A 19258-nucleotide genomic window follows, 5' to 3' on the forward strand; every position below is an offset into this window, starting at 1 on the left:
GAACATGAACACACACAAACATGTACACACATGCATACATACATACACACAGGGACACACACATGTACTCATGCGTTCTTTCTCATACGCACACACACAGTCAATTAAAAATAAAAAATGAATCTTAGTCATAAAGGATAAACCAGACTTTCTCTTCAGAAAGACACCTTTGTCATTTACAAATGATGGTTTGTTTCTTGGAGGGGCATAGCAGTCCTCCAAACTTTTAACTGCTCCATTAGTAAAGAGTCACCTACAAGAACAGATGAAGGGCATACTTGGTAAGTGGATGACAGAGCGACTTAAGGGGCCAGATCCCAGGCTACAGGCACGGTCATCCCTCACGTAAGAGGAGGCTTCTTTGCAGCGAGAACTCAAAAAGGAGTCGCTTCCTGACATTAAACTCAAGATGCTTATGTCATCTGTTAAAGTGGAGTTTTTTTTATAGGTTAAAAAGGGATTTTTTTTTAAAAAGACGTCTCCCTACCTAGCCCTGGAATTTACTATATAAACAGACTGGCCTTGAACTCAGAGAGATCTCCAGTCTCTAAGTGCTGAAATTAAAGGCATGTACCACCATAAGAGGGGAAATCCTTTTTTTTTTTTAAGATTTATCTAAAGTACACTGTAGCTGTCTTCAGACACACTTGAAGAAGACATCAAATCTCATTACGGATAATTGTGTACCACCATGTGGTTTCTGGAATTTGAACTCAGTACCTTTGGAAGAGCAGTCAGTGCTCTTAATCGCTGAGCCATCTCTCCAGCCCTAGAGGTGAAATTTTAAAAGTAAAATTGAGTTGCACCCATTCAGACCTTTCTGTTGACATGTAGCCTAGGCTGACCCTGAACCTGTTACGTAGCAGATGGCGACCTTCAGTTCTTCATCCTCCTTCCTCTTCAACTTAGCAAGTACTGAATAAAGGCATTTAGCTCATATGCACAGCCTAGATAAGCACGTATACACATAAGCATTCATGCCATTTTTATTCATAAATGTATTTAGTATGTTATAAAAGTTTACCATTTTTAGCCATTTTTCAAAGAATTGTGATCCAACACTTTATTTATTTGACAGGGCCTGACTATACAATCCTGGCTATAAACCAGGCAGGTCTTAAACTCACAGAGATTCACCTGCCTCTAACTCCAGAGTACTGGGATTAAAAGTATGTGCCACCAACCTGGACCAACACATTCTTCATATGAATTAAGTGGATAAATTAAAACACTTTAATTATTAAAAAACAAAACAAAACTATTTAGCTGGGTGTGGTGGCATATGTCTTCAATCCCAGCAGAGAAATCTCTGTGATTTCAAGACCAGCCTGGACTACATAGCGAATTCCAGGACAGCCAGGGCTACACAGAGAGACCTTGTAAAAAACAAAAAACAAAAAACAAAAAACATGACAGCCATTGTAGTACATTGAGCTCCACAGAGACAGCACCGGGGGAAAGTCAGAGCCGGACAGGTACTGGGCCTTTCGGAGGAAAATCAACTAAACATGGGCAAGAGATCCTACGAAGCCAAGAGGCAAAATGTCCTCATATGCATTCTTTGTGCAAACTTGCCGGGAGGAGCACAAGAAGAAGCACCCGGATGCTTCTGTCAACTTCTCAGAGTTCTCCAAGAAGTGCTCAGAGAGGTGGGAGACCATGTCTGCTAAAGAAAAGGGGAAATTTGAAGATATGGCAAAGGCTGACAAGGCTTGTTATGAAAGAGAAATGAAAACCTACATCCACCCCTCAAAGGGGAGAACAAAAAGAAGTTCAAGGACCCCAATGCACCCAAGAGGCCTCCTTCGGCCTTCTTCTTGTTCTGTTCTGAGTACCGCCCCAAAATCAAAGGCGAGCATCCTGGCTTATCCATTGGTGATGTTGCAAAAAAACTAGGAGAGATGTGGAACAACACTGCAGCGGATGACAAGCAGCCCTATGAGAAGGAGGCTGCCAAGCTGAAGAAGTATGAAAAGGACATTGCTGCCTCCGGAGCTAAAGGAAAACCTGATGCAGCGAAAAAGGGGGTGGTCAAGGCTGAAAAGAGCAAGAAAAAGAAGGAAGAGGAAGACGAGGAGGAGGATGAAGAGGATGAGCAAGGTGAAGATGAAAAAGATGATGATGATGAATAAGTTGGTTCTAGTGCAGTTTTTTTTTTCTTGTCTATAAAGCATTTAACCCCCCTCTACACAACTCACTCCTTTTAAAGAAAAAAATTGAAATGTAAGGCTGTGTAAGATTTGTTTTTAAACTGTACAGTGTCTTTTTTTTGTATAGTTAACACACTCCCGAATGTGTCTTTAGATAGCCCTGTCCTGGTGGTATTTTCAATAGCCACTAACCTTGCCTGGTACAGTCTGGGGGTTGTAAATTGGCAAGGAAATTTAAAGCAAGTTTTTGTTGGTGAACAGCACAAATTAGTTATATATGGGGACAGTAGTTTGGTTTTTTTTTTTCTTTTGGTTTTATTTTTGGATTTTTTTCATCTTCAGTTGTCTCTGATGCAGCTTATACAAAGATAATTGTTGTTCTGTTAACTGAATACCACTACGCAATTGTAAAAAAAAAATGCAGCTGTTTTGTTGACATTCTGAATGCTTCTAAGTAAATACAAGATTGTGTCAGATCCCTTGAAACTGGAGTTACAGACAGATGTGAACTGCCAATTTTGTGCTGGGAATTAAACCAAGGTACTCTGGAAGAGCAGCCAGTGCTCTTAATTGCTAAAACAGCTCGTTAGCTCAAACACCTTATTTCTTAAGCTGTTGGTGTCTTTAACAGCAAATCCAAACCCAAAGTACACAGTCAACCTCATCAGCCACTCCTCTCTTCTGAAGACAGCGGAGTCTTCACAGGGCCTGCCCTTCCCAAAGTGTTCCTGACCGCTCGTTGGGACTGCAGAGGCTGGGGACTTCCAACACAAAACTGCTGAAGCTCCAAAGAGCTCAGACACAGTAAGGAAGAAATACCACACCACACACACACTTATCTGTTAACATCTTGTCCCCTTGTGTGTAATGATTCAAAATGCCTATATAAATATTTACATACTAGGTATATAAAAATATTGATATATTTTCCTTTGTTCCGTCATACATAGAAGTAGAAGCACTTTTGTTTTGAGATAGTAGTAGTCTTGGCCATTCTGAAACTGACTATGTATAAGAGGCTGGCCTCTAACTCACAGGCATGGACAGCTGGGCTAAGTAGAAGCACATTTTAAGAGTAGGTTGTTTTTTTTTTTTTTTTTTTTTTTTCTGAGACAGGGTTTCTCTGTATAGTCCTGGTTGTCCTGGAACTCACTTTGTAAACCAGGCTGGCCTCGAACTCAGAGATCCGCCTGCCTCTACCACCTGAGTGCTGGGATTAAAGGTGTGCACCACCACCGCCCGGCAAGAGTAGTTAATTTTGAATGGTGAATAGTTCGTTCTCTCTCTCTCTCTCTCTCTCTCTCTGTCTCTGTCTCTCTACACACACACACACACACACACACACACACACACACACACACTGATTTCTGATAAGGGGCAGGGCTCTAACACACACTTACAAGAGTAAGGACAACTTATGAAAACTGATTGTCTACACAGGGATTCTGGGACTCAAACTCAAATCAGCCTTGTTAAAAATGGTCCTTCTATTTTCTTAATTTTTTACAAAGTCATGTGTTACTTGACATCAAAAATAAAGCTATTTTATTTTGAAAAATGATAACTAAAGTAAGTTAGCTTATTAGATAAATTTAAAGGATGTGTTAATAAAATTCCTAAATTCTCTAATACCAGTGCAGTGGTTTGAATGGGTATATCCCCATAGACTCATGTGTTTGAATGCTTGGCCCATGGGAAATGGCACTATTAGGAGGTGTGGCCTTGTTGGAGAAGTGTGTCACTTTGGAGGCAGGCTTTGATGTTTCCTATGCTCAAGCCCCACAACTGTGAATCTCAGTCTCTTCCTTGCTGTCTGTGGATGAAGATGTAGAACTCTCAGCTCCTTCTCCAGCACCATGTCTGCCTGCACACTGCCATGCTTCCTGCCATGATGATAATGGACTAGAACTGGTGTCTCTTCACAGCAATAAAACCGTAAGACAACCAGTTAATACTAGTTTAGTGTTTCTGCCATTCATATCATCCATTAATTTGTAAAAGATTTAAGATATTGAAATCTGTGGTCGGTGGGTAAGTGAGGGCAAGGGTAAGAAATAAGAAAGCCTCTTTCTGGGGCTGGAGAGATGGGTCAGTGGGTAAGAGCACCCGACTGCTCTTCCAAAGATCCTGAGTTCAAATCCCAGCAACCACATGGTGGCTCACAACCATCCGTAACAAGATCTGACGCCCTCTTCTGGAGTGTCTGAAGTCAGCTACAGTGTACTTACATATAATAAATAAATAAATAAATAAATAAATAAATAAATCTTTAAAAAAAAAAAAAAGAAAGCCTCTTTCTTCCTTCCTTCCCTCCCTCTCTTTCTTTCTTTCTTTCTTTCTTGTTTTGCATTTTTTTGATGATTAATGATGGTAGACACCTTTTTGTAATGTGTTGGCTTTTGATATAAAGTGAAATACACTTATTAACTTGTTACATCAAATCACCAACATTGTATACACAACTTTTATTTTACCAATTATACCAAAATGAAGCCAGAAAGAAGGAATGAAAGCAATGCAAAGAGCCACTGCTGCAGCTGCACAGGCCACAGAGTGTTAGGTGACCCTGGGAGAATACGCTGAAACTTAAAGGATGAACATCAGCCAGGGGAAGAAGAGAAGTATAGATTCAGAGCAATGACAGTCCTCTCAAATGCTTCTAGGCCTGCTCAGCTGCATTCCAATCTTAGATCAGCAGGCAGCCACGTGGTCGTGATCTTGGCAAAGTTGCCCTTAAACATTCATTAAAGTATCTGTTCAGGGGATATTTTTCCTGAAAAATCAATTAAGGAAAAAAGCAAACAAGCAAACTGCTTGATATCCCTGACTGTATACATACTATACGGCAACAAGGTCTGGAAACTCCTCAAACCACAAGTGAAGATCCACACTTCCTTTCCTTAGCATCAGTCACCCACCCAGGAAAGCACTCAGTTCCTATAGCCAGCCTCCCAAAAGCACACTGATAACTCTTAAGGAAAGTTCCAGAAGGCAGACTGACGCGATAGCTCAGTGGTTTAGAAGTTTAGAGCACTTGATGCTTTTGCAGACGACCTAGGTTTGATTCTCAGCTCCCACACGTGAGCTCACAGCTATTCCTAAGCCCAGTTCCGGAGGCCACGACACCCTCTTCTGACATCCTCGGGCACCAGGCACACACGTGATATGGCATACATACATGCAAAATAAAATAAATCTGAAGAAAACTTAAAAGACAGACTGTAGGCACCAAGCCAATGTGAAAACACCTGGAAGAGTCTCCAATGGATGATGTCGGAGACAACACAGCCTTTTTAAAAGTGAATTTGATACAAGAGATTTCATTGTTGCTTTTGGTGTTGGTTTAATTATAAAGGGAGAAGAACTATAGGTTGCTAAGATGTGTTTCATCCTAAGAGAACCAGTAGAGGACATCAGGGAATAAGTGTTAAGCTTATAGCAACAGAGATTACATCTTCTCCATGCTCAGGCAAGGAAGGAGACCAGGTCACTGCAAACACCTTGATTTAACAAGAGCTGGCATACATTTCCCAACCACCTCATTTCCTAGAAGAGAGATTATGATCACCTTACTTTCTCCTAGAATATTAAAAGTGTCCTTCAATGATTTTTTTTTTAATTTAACGAAAGGAGCCTTTCCAGATTATAAAAGGACTTAAATGGAGGTCATAAAAATCTTACTAAAGCATGGCAGCAAAGCTGCAGAGGGTGACTTGTGACATAAATTAAGGACTCAGTCCTCCTCCGAAGGACTCCACAATTCATACCTCCAACTGGCTGGGCTGGAACTCAACTGGCATCAAACTTGGGTGACCACACTAGTGTATCCTACTCCTGAAGCCTGCCTCCCCCGTGCTGGGATTACAGCCTTCAGAGGCATGAACTACCATGCCTGACTAAACAACGAAATACTTACAGTAATAACCATTCAATCCTCTGATTAAACAAAGGCACTATTAAGCTCTAAAACTGCTCCATAAATGACATCATAGAACAGGAAGTAATAAAATTATGTTTCTAGATAACAGTTTCTAATGAAAAGCAAACCAAAATTCACAACCTTAAGAGAGGAAAAGGTGTTAATTGTATCTGCAGAGTAGTCGATGTCAAGACTATGTGACTCTCACACTGAACCTGTCAACTAAGCGAGAAAATGGGTCACTGGGGAATAAAGTCATCTAGAATTCTACCTTCTTGGATTAGTCTAAGCAGTGGCTAGGAGCAGGTTCCTGAGCTGGTCCAGAAAACTGCCTGCTGACCAATTCCATTACCAAACATTCAAGATAACACCCTGCCTAACGAGGGAGCTGTAAGTAGCTCAGGGCAATAAAGCACTTAGGAATAAACCAGAACAGAGCTCACCTGGAGGAAGAACACCATGAGGTTCAAGAGCCTGACATCTTTTATGATACATTTGACCTTAAGTCTGCTTGAAACTGAGAGTCAAAGACTAGAAGAGAAGCCAGCTGAATTACATATGATATGTTCACTGATGAAAACCCACAAATTTATCTCAGGGACAACGTTCCTGAACTAAACATAAACAGTTTATCTGAAAGGTACCTGCCATTTTCAACCACGGCCTGCTAAAGACACAGAGTTCACATGGATGCACAGTGACCTGGCTGCCTGTAGATGCTGGTCTGACCTCACACAGTACATAAAGGAACCCAAATGTGCCCAAGCCATGGCTCTCTGCCTGGCCCCCTCACCACAACTTTCTTTGTATCCCAGCCCATTCCTGTTCACAGAACACTGGTCTTGCTCTAAAATTGCAAAGAAGAGACTATCTGGCCACCTGTTGCAACAAGGGTTGGGGGAAGGGCATCAGGAAAAAAACTTATTAACAATGCTATATATTCTAAGAGGCAATCCAACAAACAAAAATGGGGCTCCTTGGAGAAATGGGAACCCTGGATCCTAGGACCAATCTGAAAATACACAAGATCAGGTTTCCTCCAGAAAGTGAGGAAGCCCTCAAAAGCAAACCCCAGGATGGGAGTTTGTGAAAGGAAACTGCTCTGCACAGCAAAGCTGAAAACAACTTGATCACCAAGAAAAGGTTTTAATGGATTGGAATCTCAAGTACACAGTAGCTATGACTCTGTACAGGCACTGCATGATCAAACAAGTAACTGAGGGAGAAGAGACAAATCTCTTTCAGAAGACTAATGCCACACCCGAGGAAGTGAATCTAACTCACCACTCCTTGTGTGTGGGCTGGCTGCACTAAATGACTTCATCCCAAGGAGCACTGTGTGAAAAGAAGCGCTTCACTGGAGAAGCCTGACAAACACCAATTCAGACAGATGATCTGCAACAAGTCACGTTGATATGTAGTAAGAATGACATTTGACCTCTGCAGTCTCCTACCCCATACACACAAACCCAGTTTTATCATGAGAAAACCATCAGAGAGACCGACTAAGAGCCAGCCTGGAGAGCCAGGCTGGAGAGGTGGCTGGCTCAGCACTTAGAAGCACTGACTGCTCTTCCAAGGACCAGCGTTTGGTTCTCAGTGCCCACACAGTGGCTAACAACACCTCTAACTCCAGTTCTAGGGACCCAACACTCTCTTCTGGTCTCTGTGGACAACAGGTTCACACATGGTGCACAGACATACAAGCAACACTTAGACACATAAAATCATCTTAAAAATCGCTTAAGCCGGGCGTGGTGGCGCACGCCTTTAATCCCAGCACTCGGGAGGCAGAGGCAGGCGGATTTCTGAGTTCGAGGCCAGCCTGGTCTACAAAGTGAGCTCCAGGACAGCCAGGGCTATAAAGAGAAACCCTGTCTCGAAAAACCAAAAAAAAAAAAAAAAAAACAAAAAACAAAAATCGCTTAAAATAAATTTCGTATTAGTGTAAAGATGTAATTCCCTTCAAGCTGGCTCCTACCTACAGTCTTATTTTCTTCAGTCATGGTCAGCCATGACATAGTACTGTGTAAGATTTTAAGGAGAACCACAAGGTTCAAATAAAGTTGATGTGCCTAGAAGCTCTAGTACAGAATAAAAATATTCTCAACAACGACATCAACTTTTTTTTTTTTTTTGGAGACAATACAAGATGTTAGTTAAGATGAACGCTTCTGCGCTGGAGAGATGGCTCAGCAGTTAAGAGCGCTTGCTGCTTACGCAGAGCACCCCAGTTCAATTCCTAGACCCACATGATAGCTCACAATCATTCCTGATTGCAGTCTCAGGGGATCCAAGGTCTTGTGGCCTCTCTAGGGACCAGACATGTAGGTAGCACAAAGATATATATGCAAGCCAGTCAGTGGTGGCGCACGCCTTTACTCCCAGTGTTCAATAGGCAGAGGCAGGTGAATCTTCAAGTTAAAGGCCAGCCTGGTCTACAGAGTGAGGTCCAGGACAGTCAGGCTACATACACAGAGAAATCCTGTCTTGAAAAATCCAAAAAACAAAACTGGTGCTGGGCAGTGGTGGTGCACGCCTTTAATCCCAGCACTTGGGAGGCAGAGGCAGGATTTCTGAGTTCGGCCTGGTCTACAAAGGGAGTTCCAGGACAGCCAGGGCTACACAGAGAAACCCTGTCTCAAAAAACAAAAACAAAAACAAAAAAACAAAAGAAAAGAAAAGAAAAAGAAAAAAAAAAAAAGGAGTGTGCTATGTTATCCAAACCAAAGGACAATTGGGGCACAAAGTGGAATACCATTTCCAGTGCCCTGCGTGGTCACTGCATGGGATTTTAGATGACAGAAAGGGAGAGTACATGCCAGAACTAGAGTCTTAAAGAGGGAAACTCAATTGAGAAATGCCTCCAACAGATCAGCCTGTGCATAAGCTTGGAGGGCATTTTCTTGATTAACGACTGAAGAGAGTGGGTCCAACTCGATGGGGACAGGTGGGCCTGGATAATATAAGAAAACAAACTGAGCAGGCCATGAGGAGCAAGCCAGTGAGCCCATTCCACCATGAGCTGTTTCAGTTCCTGCCTCCACATCCCTGCCTGACTTCCTGGAGCACATGTAAGACCAAGCTGCCTCTGGTCATGTGTTTTACCACAGTAGAAACCCTAACCCACACAGGGAGGAATCCAAGCTGAACTCTAGCATCTCTGGAATGTTGGTTTTAATCTGATAAGGAATAAATTACAAAAATTATCCAACAGGAAGCTATGTCTACTGGCTCATGCCTGTAATTCTAGCACTTGTGAGACAGATGATCAATTTTGAGACCAGCTTCAGACTACAGTGAGTACCAAGGTGGCGCGCACATGCACACACACACACACACAGGCACGCACACACGCATGCATGCACGCACACACACAGAGGCATGTGAAGAGCCAGGGGTAGTAATCTATACCTACAATTCCAACATTTGGGAAACAGAGAGGAAGAACAGAAGAATTATCTCCAGCTACATAGCAAGTCTGAGCCTAGCTTAGGCTATCATCTTAAGTTGGGGGGGGGGTGCAGTTAGGTAGAATATTCTAGACCATCTAGTTCAACTTCCTGCACAAAGAAACATATAAACCACAAGTTGCCACTGTATCTAACATAGAACACTAACAGAATTTATTGACCTTTCTTTTCTTTCTTTCTTTTTTTTTTTTTTGTTTTTGTTTTGTTTTTTAGAGACAGGATTTCTCTGTGTAGCCCTGGCTGTCCTGGAACTCACTCTGTAGACCAGGCTGGCCTCGAACTCAGAAGTCTGCCTGCCTCTGCCTCCTGAGTGCTGGGACTAAAGGGGTTGGCCACCACTGCCCGGCTGATCTTTCTTTTCTTTTGTAAAATTTATTTTTATTTTTAATTATGTATGTCTGTGTAAGGGTGCAGGTGTCTCCAGAACTACAGTTACAGGAGGTTGTAAACCACACAGTAGGGTGCTAGGAACCAAACTCAAGTCCTTTGAAAGCAGTGCATGCTGATTCATACATATGCACTTAGCCATCTCTCTCGCCTCTACCCTGATTTTTCAGTCAAGGGCAAATACAAAGTCAATCAACTGCATTTCTTAAGTCAGAAGATCATATAGATTACACTGAGAATAAAGCCAAACTTACACAGCAAGCAGCATTCAACACTAAATTCTTTCAAATTTCCCACCCAACTCAGCGATGACACAGTACAATATGCCCATACTGCTTAAGCTAATATGGTCAAGGATGGGGTTTTGTACAGCTTGTGAGATGCAGAAATGGAAACTTCCAAGCACTGTGGACAGCAGGCAGATGCTCTCTTCCTCCTTCTATCAGCATTTGCTACATTAACTTACCACAGGCAATAGTCAGGTTTGACGGGAAAACAGGGAAGAAGGGAGGGAGGAATGAGAGTGAAGGACCAGTGCTGCCCTCACAAAACCTCTGTGGGGGTGAAGCCAGATCAAATGTTTTTTTTCATACTGTTGCAGAGTTATTTACGGTAAAAAACCTCCAGCATGACCCTTTTAGGCACAGACAAAGCCTTGTTCTCTTTCAACAACTAGTCCCTTGACTTCCCACACATTATGTTGAACAATGAAGTTGGGGCGCAGGATAAAGCAGATGACATCAACCTCCCTCAAGTCTGAGGCTTGTTTGGGAGCCCAAATTCTGGTCTGTGTCCAGCTGGATGACTTCACAGAGGGCCCTACTGTCCAGGCTGCAGGCTGTGCATAAATCTGGGGACTGTGGCTTAGCATCACCCACCAGTCAGCAACTGACAAAGTCACTGCATCCCTTCCGGTTACTTTTATAATTTGCTCTACTTCCTAAAAGCTGGACTCTGTCCTCACAAGTTATCACTGATTTCAAAATCTAAGCAGTCCCCTTTGCTAGGTGAGTTAGGAGACGCGAAGCTACGGACAACTGGTCACTGTGTAAGAGTTCAATGGAGAAACACTAACCTTTAACTCTCATGAAGGAAGAGACACAAGGTCAGGCCTTAATAAAAGCTAGAAGATTTGTATGTAATACAAAAAGAAACTAGACTGTAATGTAATCCTATGTTAATGTACAGTTGGCCTTCTGTAGTAAACCACCTCATTACTGGTCTGGTTTTAATCTTAATCCACTGATAACTAACATTATAAATATCAATAAAGGGCCATATTTTCACTAAAAGAAAAAGGTGAGCCCAAGTAAGAATTCCATGGAAGTGACTAATCAAAGAGCGGTTTTTCTGAGAAATAAGCAACAAGCATTCTATTATTTTCCCTCTACCGCACAGAAATGTTCTCAATATAGACACCAGGAGTATAATCATTTCCTAAGAACCTGGAAACTGTATTACATGTATCTCTTCACACTGTCCAGCAAGGGTGTTCTGCAGTCCCTACACTTAGGCCCATCAGTTCCTATGACGGTTCTTATTAGGACCTAAAGCAGCAGGGTGACATGGCTATTACTATGGATGGGGAAGGGACACTTCCAGCCTCAAATGTGGGTAGCAAAGCCTTCACAACCTACTACTAGGGATGGGTCAGCACAACTCATGCTGTGCAGTGAATGGGGAGGAGTGGGGAGGTGCAGCTGGACATCTTCAACACAGAGTGTGTCTGAAAGACGAGCCTTTGCGTGAGAAGCCCATGCGCACTGTGGCTAGCTATCCAGGTGACTTCCTGACCACTTAAATATCCTTCATCCCTCCAGTCACTTCCTCCTTACTTTTCACTACGGAGAACCACTTTTTTTCGCTTTATGTTTTATCTTTGTTATTTCCACTACAACTCATAAACCAGGTAGGGCAATTACTAAATAGTAAAGAAATATTTTTAAACAAGTAGAAAAATCACAAACAGAATACTCAGAACCCCTCTCATGAAAACATTCCCTATCACTGGGCAGTGGTGGCCCTCGCCTTTAATCTCAGCACTCAGGAGGCAGAGGCAGAGGAAGATGGATTTCTGAGTCTGAGGCCAGCCTGGTCTTCAGAGTGAGTTCCAGGACAGCCAGGGCTACATAGTGAGACCCTGTCTCAAAAACAAAACAAAAAACACAAACAGACAAACAAACAACAAACAACAAACAAACAAACAACCCAAAGGAACAGATATAGAGAGATGGATGAATGGAACAAACAAACAAACAAACAAACAAACAACTTGGCAGTGGTGGCATAGGCCTTTAATCCCTGGGAGGCAGAGGCAGGTGAATCTGAGTTTGGGCCAGCCTGGTCTAGCAAGTGAGTTCCAGGATGGCCAGGGCTATACTGAGAAACCCTGTCTCAAGAAACCAAAAAAGCCTCGTTGGACATCTGGTCACTTCACTCTCACGTGAGGCCAGAGAACAACTCAGTGGGACAAAGCACCACTGGGTCCCTGAGCACAGGCTCATTCAGCTCAGCTGCTTTAACTCCGTGAGCCCCACCAGCACTACACCCATGGAAGGGCCTGGATGGGTGGACTAAGTAACTGGGACCACACACTCTATACTTAGTGCAGTCACTAGCAATTTAGTCCAAATCCACGAGTAGAGAGCCAAACTCTCCTCATCCACTCTTCTACAGGGATGGTGGTTTCCCTGTAATCTCAGCACTTGGGAGGCAGAGGCAGGAGGATCAGAAGTTCAAAGTCATCCTCTGCTATCCCGTGCTACATAAAACACTACCTCAAGCCCTTCCCCCAACCCTGGAAAAGAAAACTAAAAGAGCTAAGCATTGTGGTAAGTGACTATAATCCCAACAGGCAAGGGGGACTGCAGCAAATTCAAGGTCAGCGTGAGCTATGCAGTCCGTTTTCAAACAAACAAGCAAAAAACATAAGGGCTGGGGCAGCTGGCTCAGACAACAGTAAAATGAACACCTGACCTGAGTTTGGATCCTCAGCACCCACTTAAAAAGTCAAGTGCAGCACTGAGTGCATGCCTACAATCCCAGCTCTGGGGAGGCCAAGTCAGGAGCCCTAGCGCGTGTCGGCCAGCCAGCCCTGGAGGGATCCAGATTCAGCAAAGGAATTTGTTCAAACAAACAAACATTACCAATTGATTGATACATATAATAGATAGATGGATAGACAGATGACAAACATAGATATATAGATAGAGAAAACTACCTATTTAAGACATTATGGAGATCAAAAAGAAAGTACCACACTACATCAAGAAGGCTGCCCCGTCAAGCGGTACATAACAAAAGCACATAGGAGGTGCCCCACATAGGAGGCGTCCCAAAGCCAAGAATGGGCTAACAGTAAGCCACAGGCTGACCACAACCCTGTACTGCCTGACATGTAAGCAGGAGTCATGTGCCTGGGAGGTCAGTCGACTTCTGAAGCTGAAGGACACTGTAGGAGCCCTTGAGGCAAAAATCTAAGGCAGAAAGTAGAACCAAGTTAACAGATACTACAGCTGCACAGCTGCTAAGGGGCCTCTAAGTAAATATAAAATACATACATTACATAGAAATAAATGTTAAAATTCACTGAGTAGTCATGGCACATGCTTTTAATCCTAGCGCTCAGGCAACAGAAACAGACAGATCTCTGAGTTCAAGGCTAGCCTGGTTTACAGAGTTCCAAGACAGCCAAAGCTACAGGGAAACCCTGTCTTTAAAAAAAAAAAAAAAAAAAAAAGCTTATTCTGAGACCTATTCATTAAAAAGTATCAAGTGGGAGCTGGAGAGATGGCTCAGCAGTTGAGAGCACTGGCTGCTCTTCCTGAGTCCTTCCGAGTACCCACAGGGCAGCTCACATTTGTCTGTAGCTTCAGATCCAGGGGATCTGACACCCTCATACTAATGCATATAAAATATAAAATAAAGTTAAATAAAATTTAAAAGTATAAACTCTGCATTTGTCCTGCTTATGTGAATTATAACTTTAGGGTAATCAAATGGTCTTTTTTAAAATCACAGAAAAACAGCAACATCTGGTCATACAGATAAAGTACAAACGACTGTATTGATAGTCATGGTTCAATAAAAATACTTTCTCGCAGGGCGTGGTGGCGCACACCTTTAATGCCAGCACTCGGGAGGCAGAGGCAGGCAGATTTCTGAGTTCGAGGCCAGCCTGGTCTACAGAATGAGTTCCAGGACAGCCAGGGCTACACAGAGAAACCCTGTCTCGAAAAACAAAACAACAACAACAAAAAAAATCTCTCCATTTCAAAATAAATGCTCAACCAATCAGCAGGCAGCGTCTGTGCAGACAACGGTGCTGCATGCCTTACAGCCACAGCACGTGAGCAGCTGAGGGCAGCTTGTGCTACAAAGGCTGTTTTGTTTTTTTTTTTTTTTTTAATTAACCCCAGCAGTCAGGAGACAGAAGCAAACAGATCTTTGAGTGTGTGAGGCCAGCCTGGTCTACACATTTGAGTTCCAGGAGACCAGGGCTACAGAATGAAACCCTGCCTTTAAAATTAGTAATAATAATAAATATCTCAGCTTCTCAGTGGTAGCACACTTTAATGCCAGCAATCATTAGTGATTGCAATCTCAGGGGAACCAAGGTCTTCTGGCCTCTGTGGGGACCAGACATGAATGTGGCACAAAGATATATTTGCCAGGGCTGGTGAGATGGCTCAGTGGCTAAGAGCACCAACTGCTCTTCTGGAGGTCATATATTTAAATCCCAGCAACCACATGGTGGCTCATAACCATCTGTAATAAGAAACAAATAACCTATGGGCCAGGGCAAGTGGGACCTGGAGCGAGCGGGGGAAAAAGCAAAAACCAAAATAAATAAATAAATAAATAAAATTCTCTTCTTTTGGCTTGAAAAATCCCCTGCCTGCCTTCATCTTCTCTAATTCCACTCTACATAGTAAACCACTGACTATTAAATTTATTGTTATCTTCCTAGCCTTTCAATTTATGGTAACGTGTTGACCCTAAAATACATTGAACTTAAGAATCTATAGCAGATCAGAGGGGCATGGAAAATACTGTCATGGTTCTTGATCGCACATGAAGTGCAGAGTGCTATCCATGAGGAATGCTGTCTTCTTTCAGTACTCGGGGTCAAACCCCGTGTCTGGAACATGAGGGAAGTGCTCTCTCCACCAATAAGCTACACCCCAGGCCCTGTACAGCACCAGCTATCAAGTATTCAGAGCAAAAACATAAAACTGAGTCTGGTTACATAGTTATGCCGTACTCCTCTTACAGGAAACACAGGGAGGGGAGGTGTGAGCTGCGACGCAGGTGAAGTCCTCCGTAAGAGCAGGATCTGTTCTAATGCTAAGCAGCCTCTCTGGCCACAACACACTAATTTTAAATAAGTCTTTTTCAAACAAGTGGGGAATTTAAAAATTTTTGTTATAATTTATTGTGTGTGTGCACGTTATACACATGTGTACATGTGGAAGTTTACAAGATAACGTCTGAGAGTTGATTCTCTCTACCCACCATGTGGGTCCCAGGAGTTGAACTAAGACTTAAAGACTAGAGTCTTTACCTACTGAAGCATCCCACCAGTCCATGAGTGGTGATATCCAGTATGTTCTGGGTATCACATGACCTTAGGGAATCATTACAGGATTTCATGTGTTTTGTTTTGAGAGAAGGGTCTGAACATGTTAAACCACACAGCTCTCACCCTCTCAGCTTCAGTGATCTCACCTCACCTGGTTTTCACTATGTTGCTCAGCCTGACTCAGCTAACCCTCCTACCTCAGTCGCCTCAGGATTACAGACACACACAACTGCACCTAGCTCACTGCTATTTCTGAAAGGGTGTTGTTATATGGCCATAAAACACAGTAGACATGTTCCTATTTTTTTAAGAGATTCAAGCTGATGTCAGCTGGACTGAAATCCTAATACTGGGGATTTCCTGGGATTGAGACAATTTAACCGAAAATAATACAGGGGAAGGGGTGAAGATTAAACAAGTATGGATCCTGAATAGTTGCAAAATCTGGGTAACACATGCAAATGGACAGATATTCTCCATAACAATGAAAATAAAACACTGCCCAAAGCAACTTGGGTTGGTGATAAAACTCAGGACTTTGACATCACAATCTGTGCTTTTTATTTCACTTGAAAAACCAGATGGAACAAAAGGGCCCACACGTTTTCATGGCGAGTTTCATCAAGAGCGAGTATACTGGCACACAGCTACAATCCCTGCAATTGCAGGGCTGAGGTAGGAGCACAGGGTTCCAGGCCAACCCGGGATTCCAGCGAGGCCTAACCCCACAGAGGGGAGGGTGCTGCTCACCCCGCACTCACAATCTCCGCCATGCCAGTCACACCACACTAATCACAGTGCTTCCCAGTTGTCTTTTTTTTTAGTACCCGGCTCAATTCATTCCTAGATATTGTCTACTTGGCATTTGGGTTTAAGATTCCAGTAGTCCAATTGAGCTGGTGAGGCATAGCAGAGAAGGGAGGGTAACCGAGTGTTGGTGAAATACTAGTGAGTTGAGCACAACCTCCTTCCTGCTGGCGACATCCCTTTAGCAGCCTGTGAGCATCTCAGACGTTCACTAGTGTAAGGTTGGACCATGTTCCTGTTTTCACTGACTGCTTACCAGAAGCAAGGCATTATCCTTAACATTCTAGAAAATATGAACAGGAAAACAATCCCTGTCCTTAGGAAACTACTAAGAGCCTAAGAAGGGAGACAAAGGATAGCAGAATAGTTACAGCGAGCGCTGTTCAGGGAGGCCCTATTTACACAAATTAGAAACTAACAACATATGAAGCTTCAAGACAGATCTCACGAGGAGTTCTACAGCACATGTGGGCAAAGGCAGATTGTCAGACAGGCAACAGTGGACCCTGGAAGGGTTTCAAACACAGACTCAGGAGAGACAGCAACACTGAAGAGCAAGGTCTCTTTGGCTGCTCAGATTCTTTGATTCTAGGCGCGACTTCTACTCTGGAGCCAGCATTAACAAAGCCCAACCAAGACGCGCATGGTGGCATACACCTTTAATCCAGCACGCAGGAGGCAGAGGCAGGTGGATTTCTGAGTTCGAGGCCAGCCTGGTCTACAAAGTGAGTTCCAGGACAGCCAGGGCTATACACAGAAACCCTGTCTTGACCCCCCCCCCCCTCCAAAAAAAAAAAGCCAGGCGAGGTGGCACACGCTTTTAATCTCAGCACTTGGGAGTCAGAGGCAGGTGAATTTCTGAGTTCAAGGCCAGCCTGGTGTACAGAGTGAGTTCCAGGGTTACACAGAGAAACCCTGTCTCAAGGGGAAAAAAAAAAGCCCAACCATTGTATCTGTATCTTTAAAATGTACCACCAACACTTTCTTGGCTGACAATTCAATATTTAAAGGGATAATAAAAAGATGGCACACAAAACAATAACCCTGAAAATAGTTTTTCTCTACCAAATAAAGCCTTTTACATTATCACTACTGTGGCCCAAGACTTTAAATATAAACAATTTAGCTGAAGCTTGTTAAGATGCTCAGGGGGTTAGATCACTTGTTCCACTTTCAAAAGACCCAAGTTGGGGGTCCCAGCACCCATATGGTGGCTCATAACCATCTTCAACGTCCAATCTAGAAAACTTGATGCCCTCTTCTGGCCTCTATGGGCTCTAGGCACCCACCAGGTACACATACATACATACAGCCAAAATTTAAAAAAAAAAAAAAACTTAAGTAAACTGTTTCTATTTGGCTTAAGAATGTGAAGTTTTCCTTCTGTTAAAAAGAAACAACAACAAAATAACTAGTGCTTATTGTGAATGAACACAACCAACTCCACTATTAACAACTCAAAAATCTAGTCAAGCAGAACTCCACTGAAAACTGGGACCAAATGGCATTAAGTAAAGTAGCTGTCAGCATACAGGGATCTAGGTGACCCTGGTCTAGCTAAAAGGGACTAGAGACTATGACCATCTTGTGATCAATAATAAATCCCAGGAATCACAAATAAGCAAAAGGAAGGTTTTAGCACGTTTCCATCAATACACTTAGCTGGCCAAATCCATCTCCAACGATTGTTCACTCTACTTGAGCCTCAGTTTCTGAGTTTATATAACCAGGCCCACGGTTCCATAGGGTACTGTCTGAACTAAACGCACAACTTTAAGTGGCACAGGAAGTGACGCTTCAGGTGCCTAATGAACAACACATTTTATCAGTCACGGCCAACGTTATTGTCTGCTTTATTCGGTAGGTGTTGAGGTATCTTATGATGCCAATCCCCCCACTGATCCTCGAAACATTGCTCAGGAAAATCACGTTATTCCTCGATTCCCGAGACTTCACAAGACACAGAACCCCGATGACAGCCCGAAGTGGAAACAGCCCTAGGTCTCCAGACTCTAGGTCCGCCAAGGCAGAGCTCTGCCCTTCCAAGGGCCCCGACTTTGGCGCGCGGCCCCGCCCCGCGAACCCCAACGCGCGGGGTGAAGGGGCGGTCCCCACCGCGCAGACTTAGCGTTCAGGGATGGGGTTGGGGGGAGGCCAGGCCATGCCCCAGCCTCCGCCCGCTCGCCGGCCCGCCGGCCTCCCCCTACCTCGGCCTTCCCCGGACTACGCCTGCCTTCCTGCCGCCCACCGCCGCGCCCCGCCGCCGCACCTTGAGGTGGGTGCGCAGGCCGCCAGCGCCCCCAGACTGGTCGGTGATCTCGTAGGCGCCCGTCACCAGCAGGTCCTTGTGGATCTCCTCTCGGAGACACTTGCGAGAGTTCACGGGCAGATGGAAGGAGATGCCGAGGACCGAGCTGGGGCCGAGCAGCAACAGAAAGACCCAGGCGGACGGGAGAGGGCCGGGCCGGGAGAGTGGGCCAAACAAACCAGACATGGTGCCGGAGCCTCGTTCACCACCCGGGGCCTCTAGCGCGCCGGAACCCGGAGCACCCACGTGACGCGCCTCTGCCCTGGCGAGGCCGTCCGCGCCATTTTGGAGATTGGCCAAACAGAAAAGGAATGTAAAGCAAATAACTTTTAAGAGGAAGCAAAGATTTGGTAGTATGTCATAACTACGAGTTTAAGGGGCTACAGAGAAGTCCCCAGGAGTTTTTCGTACACGTTTTATTTTTTAATGGTGGTGAAATACTTCCGAGTGAGCCATAGTAAGTATGGGCAGCCTCGGAAGTAATTGTTTTAAGCCCCCGGAAGTGGTTCATGCGAGTTTTTAAAATCGACGACACCATAGTAACCAGCCCCCAATAAGAAACAGCCACAAGGCCTTCTCTGAGCCCGCCCACCGGCTACGTAGACTCCCGGCTAAAGCACCAGATGAATTTCG

The 19258-nt window shown here is 44.0% G+C and overlaps 1 protein-coding gene across 1 annotated transcript in view; it reads right to left on the minus strand.

Moving 5' to 3' along the window:
- The window catches only part of Tmed10 (transmembrane p24 trafficking protein 10), a 34376-nt gene extending 15503 nt beyond the window's left edge, over window positions 1–18873 (minus strand). Inside the window, exon 1 of the mRNA XM_021178961.3 lies at window positions 18587–18873. Within this exon, the coding sequence (XP_021034620.1) occupies window positions 18587–18811 (225 nt within the window). The 5' untranslated portion in view covers window positions 18812–18873. The remainder of the gene's footprint in view (window positions 1–18586) is intronic.
- Window positions 18874–19258: the final 385 nt, after the last annotated feature.

Source organism: Mus caroli, unplaced genomic scaffold (assembly GCF_978045245.1).
Source record: "Mus caroli unplaced genomic scaffold, Mus_caroli_1 scaffold_14, whole genome shotgun sequence".
In the NCBI taxonomy this organism is placed as follows: Eukaryota; Metazoa; Chordata; class Mammalia; order Rodentia; family Muridae; genus Mus; species Mus caroli.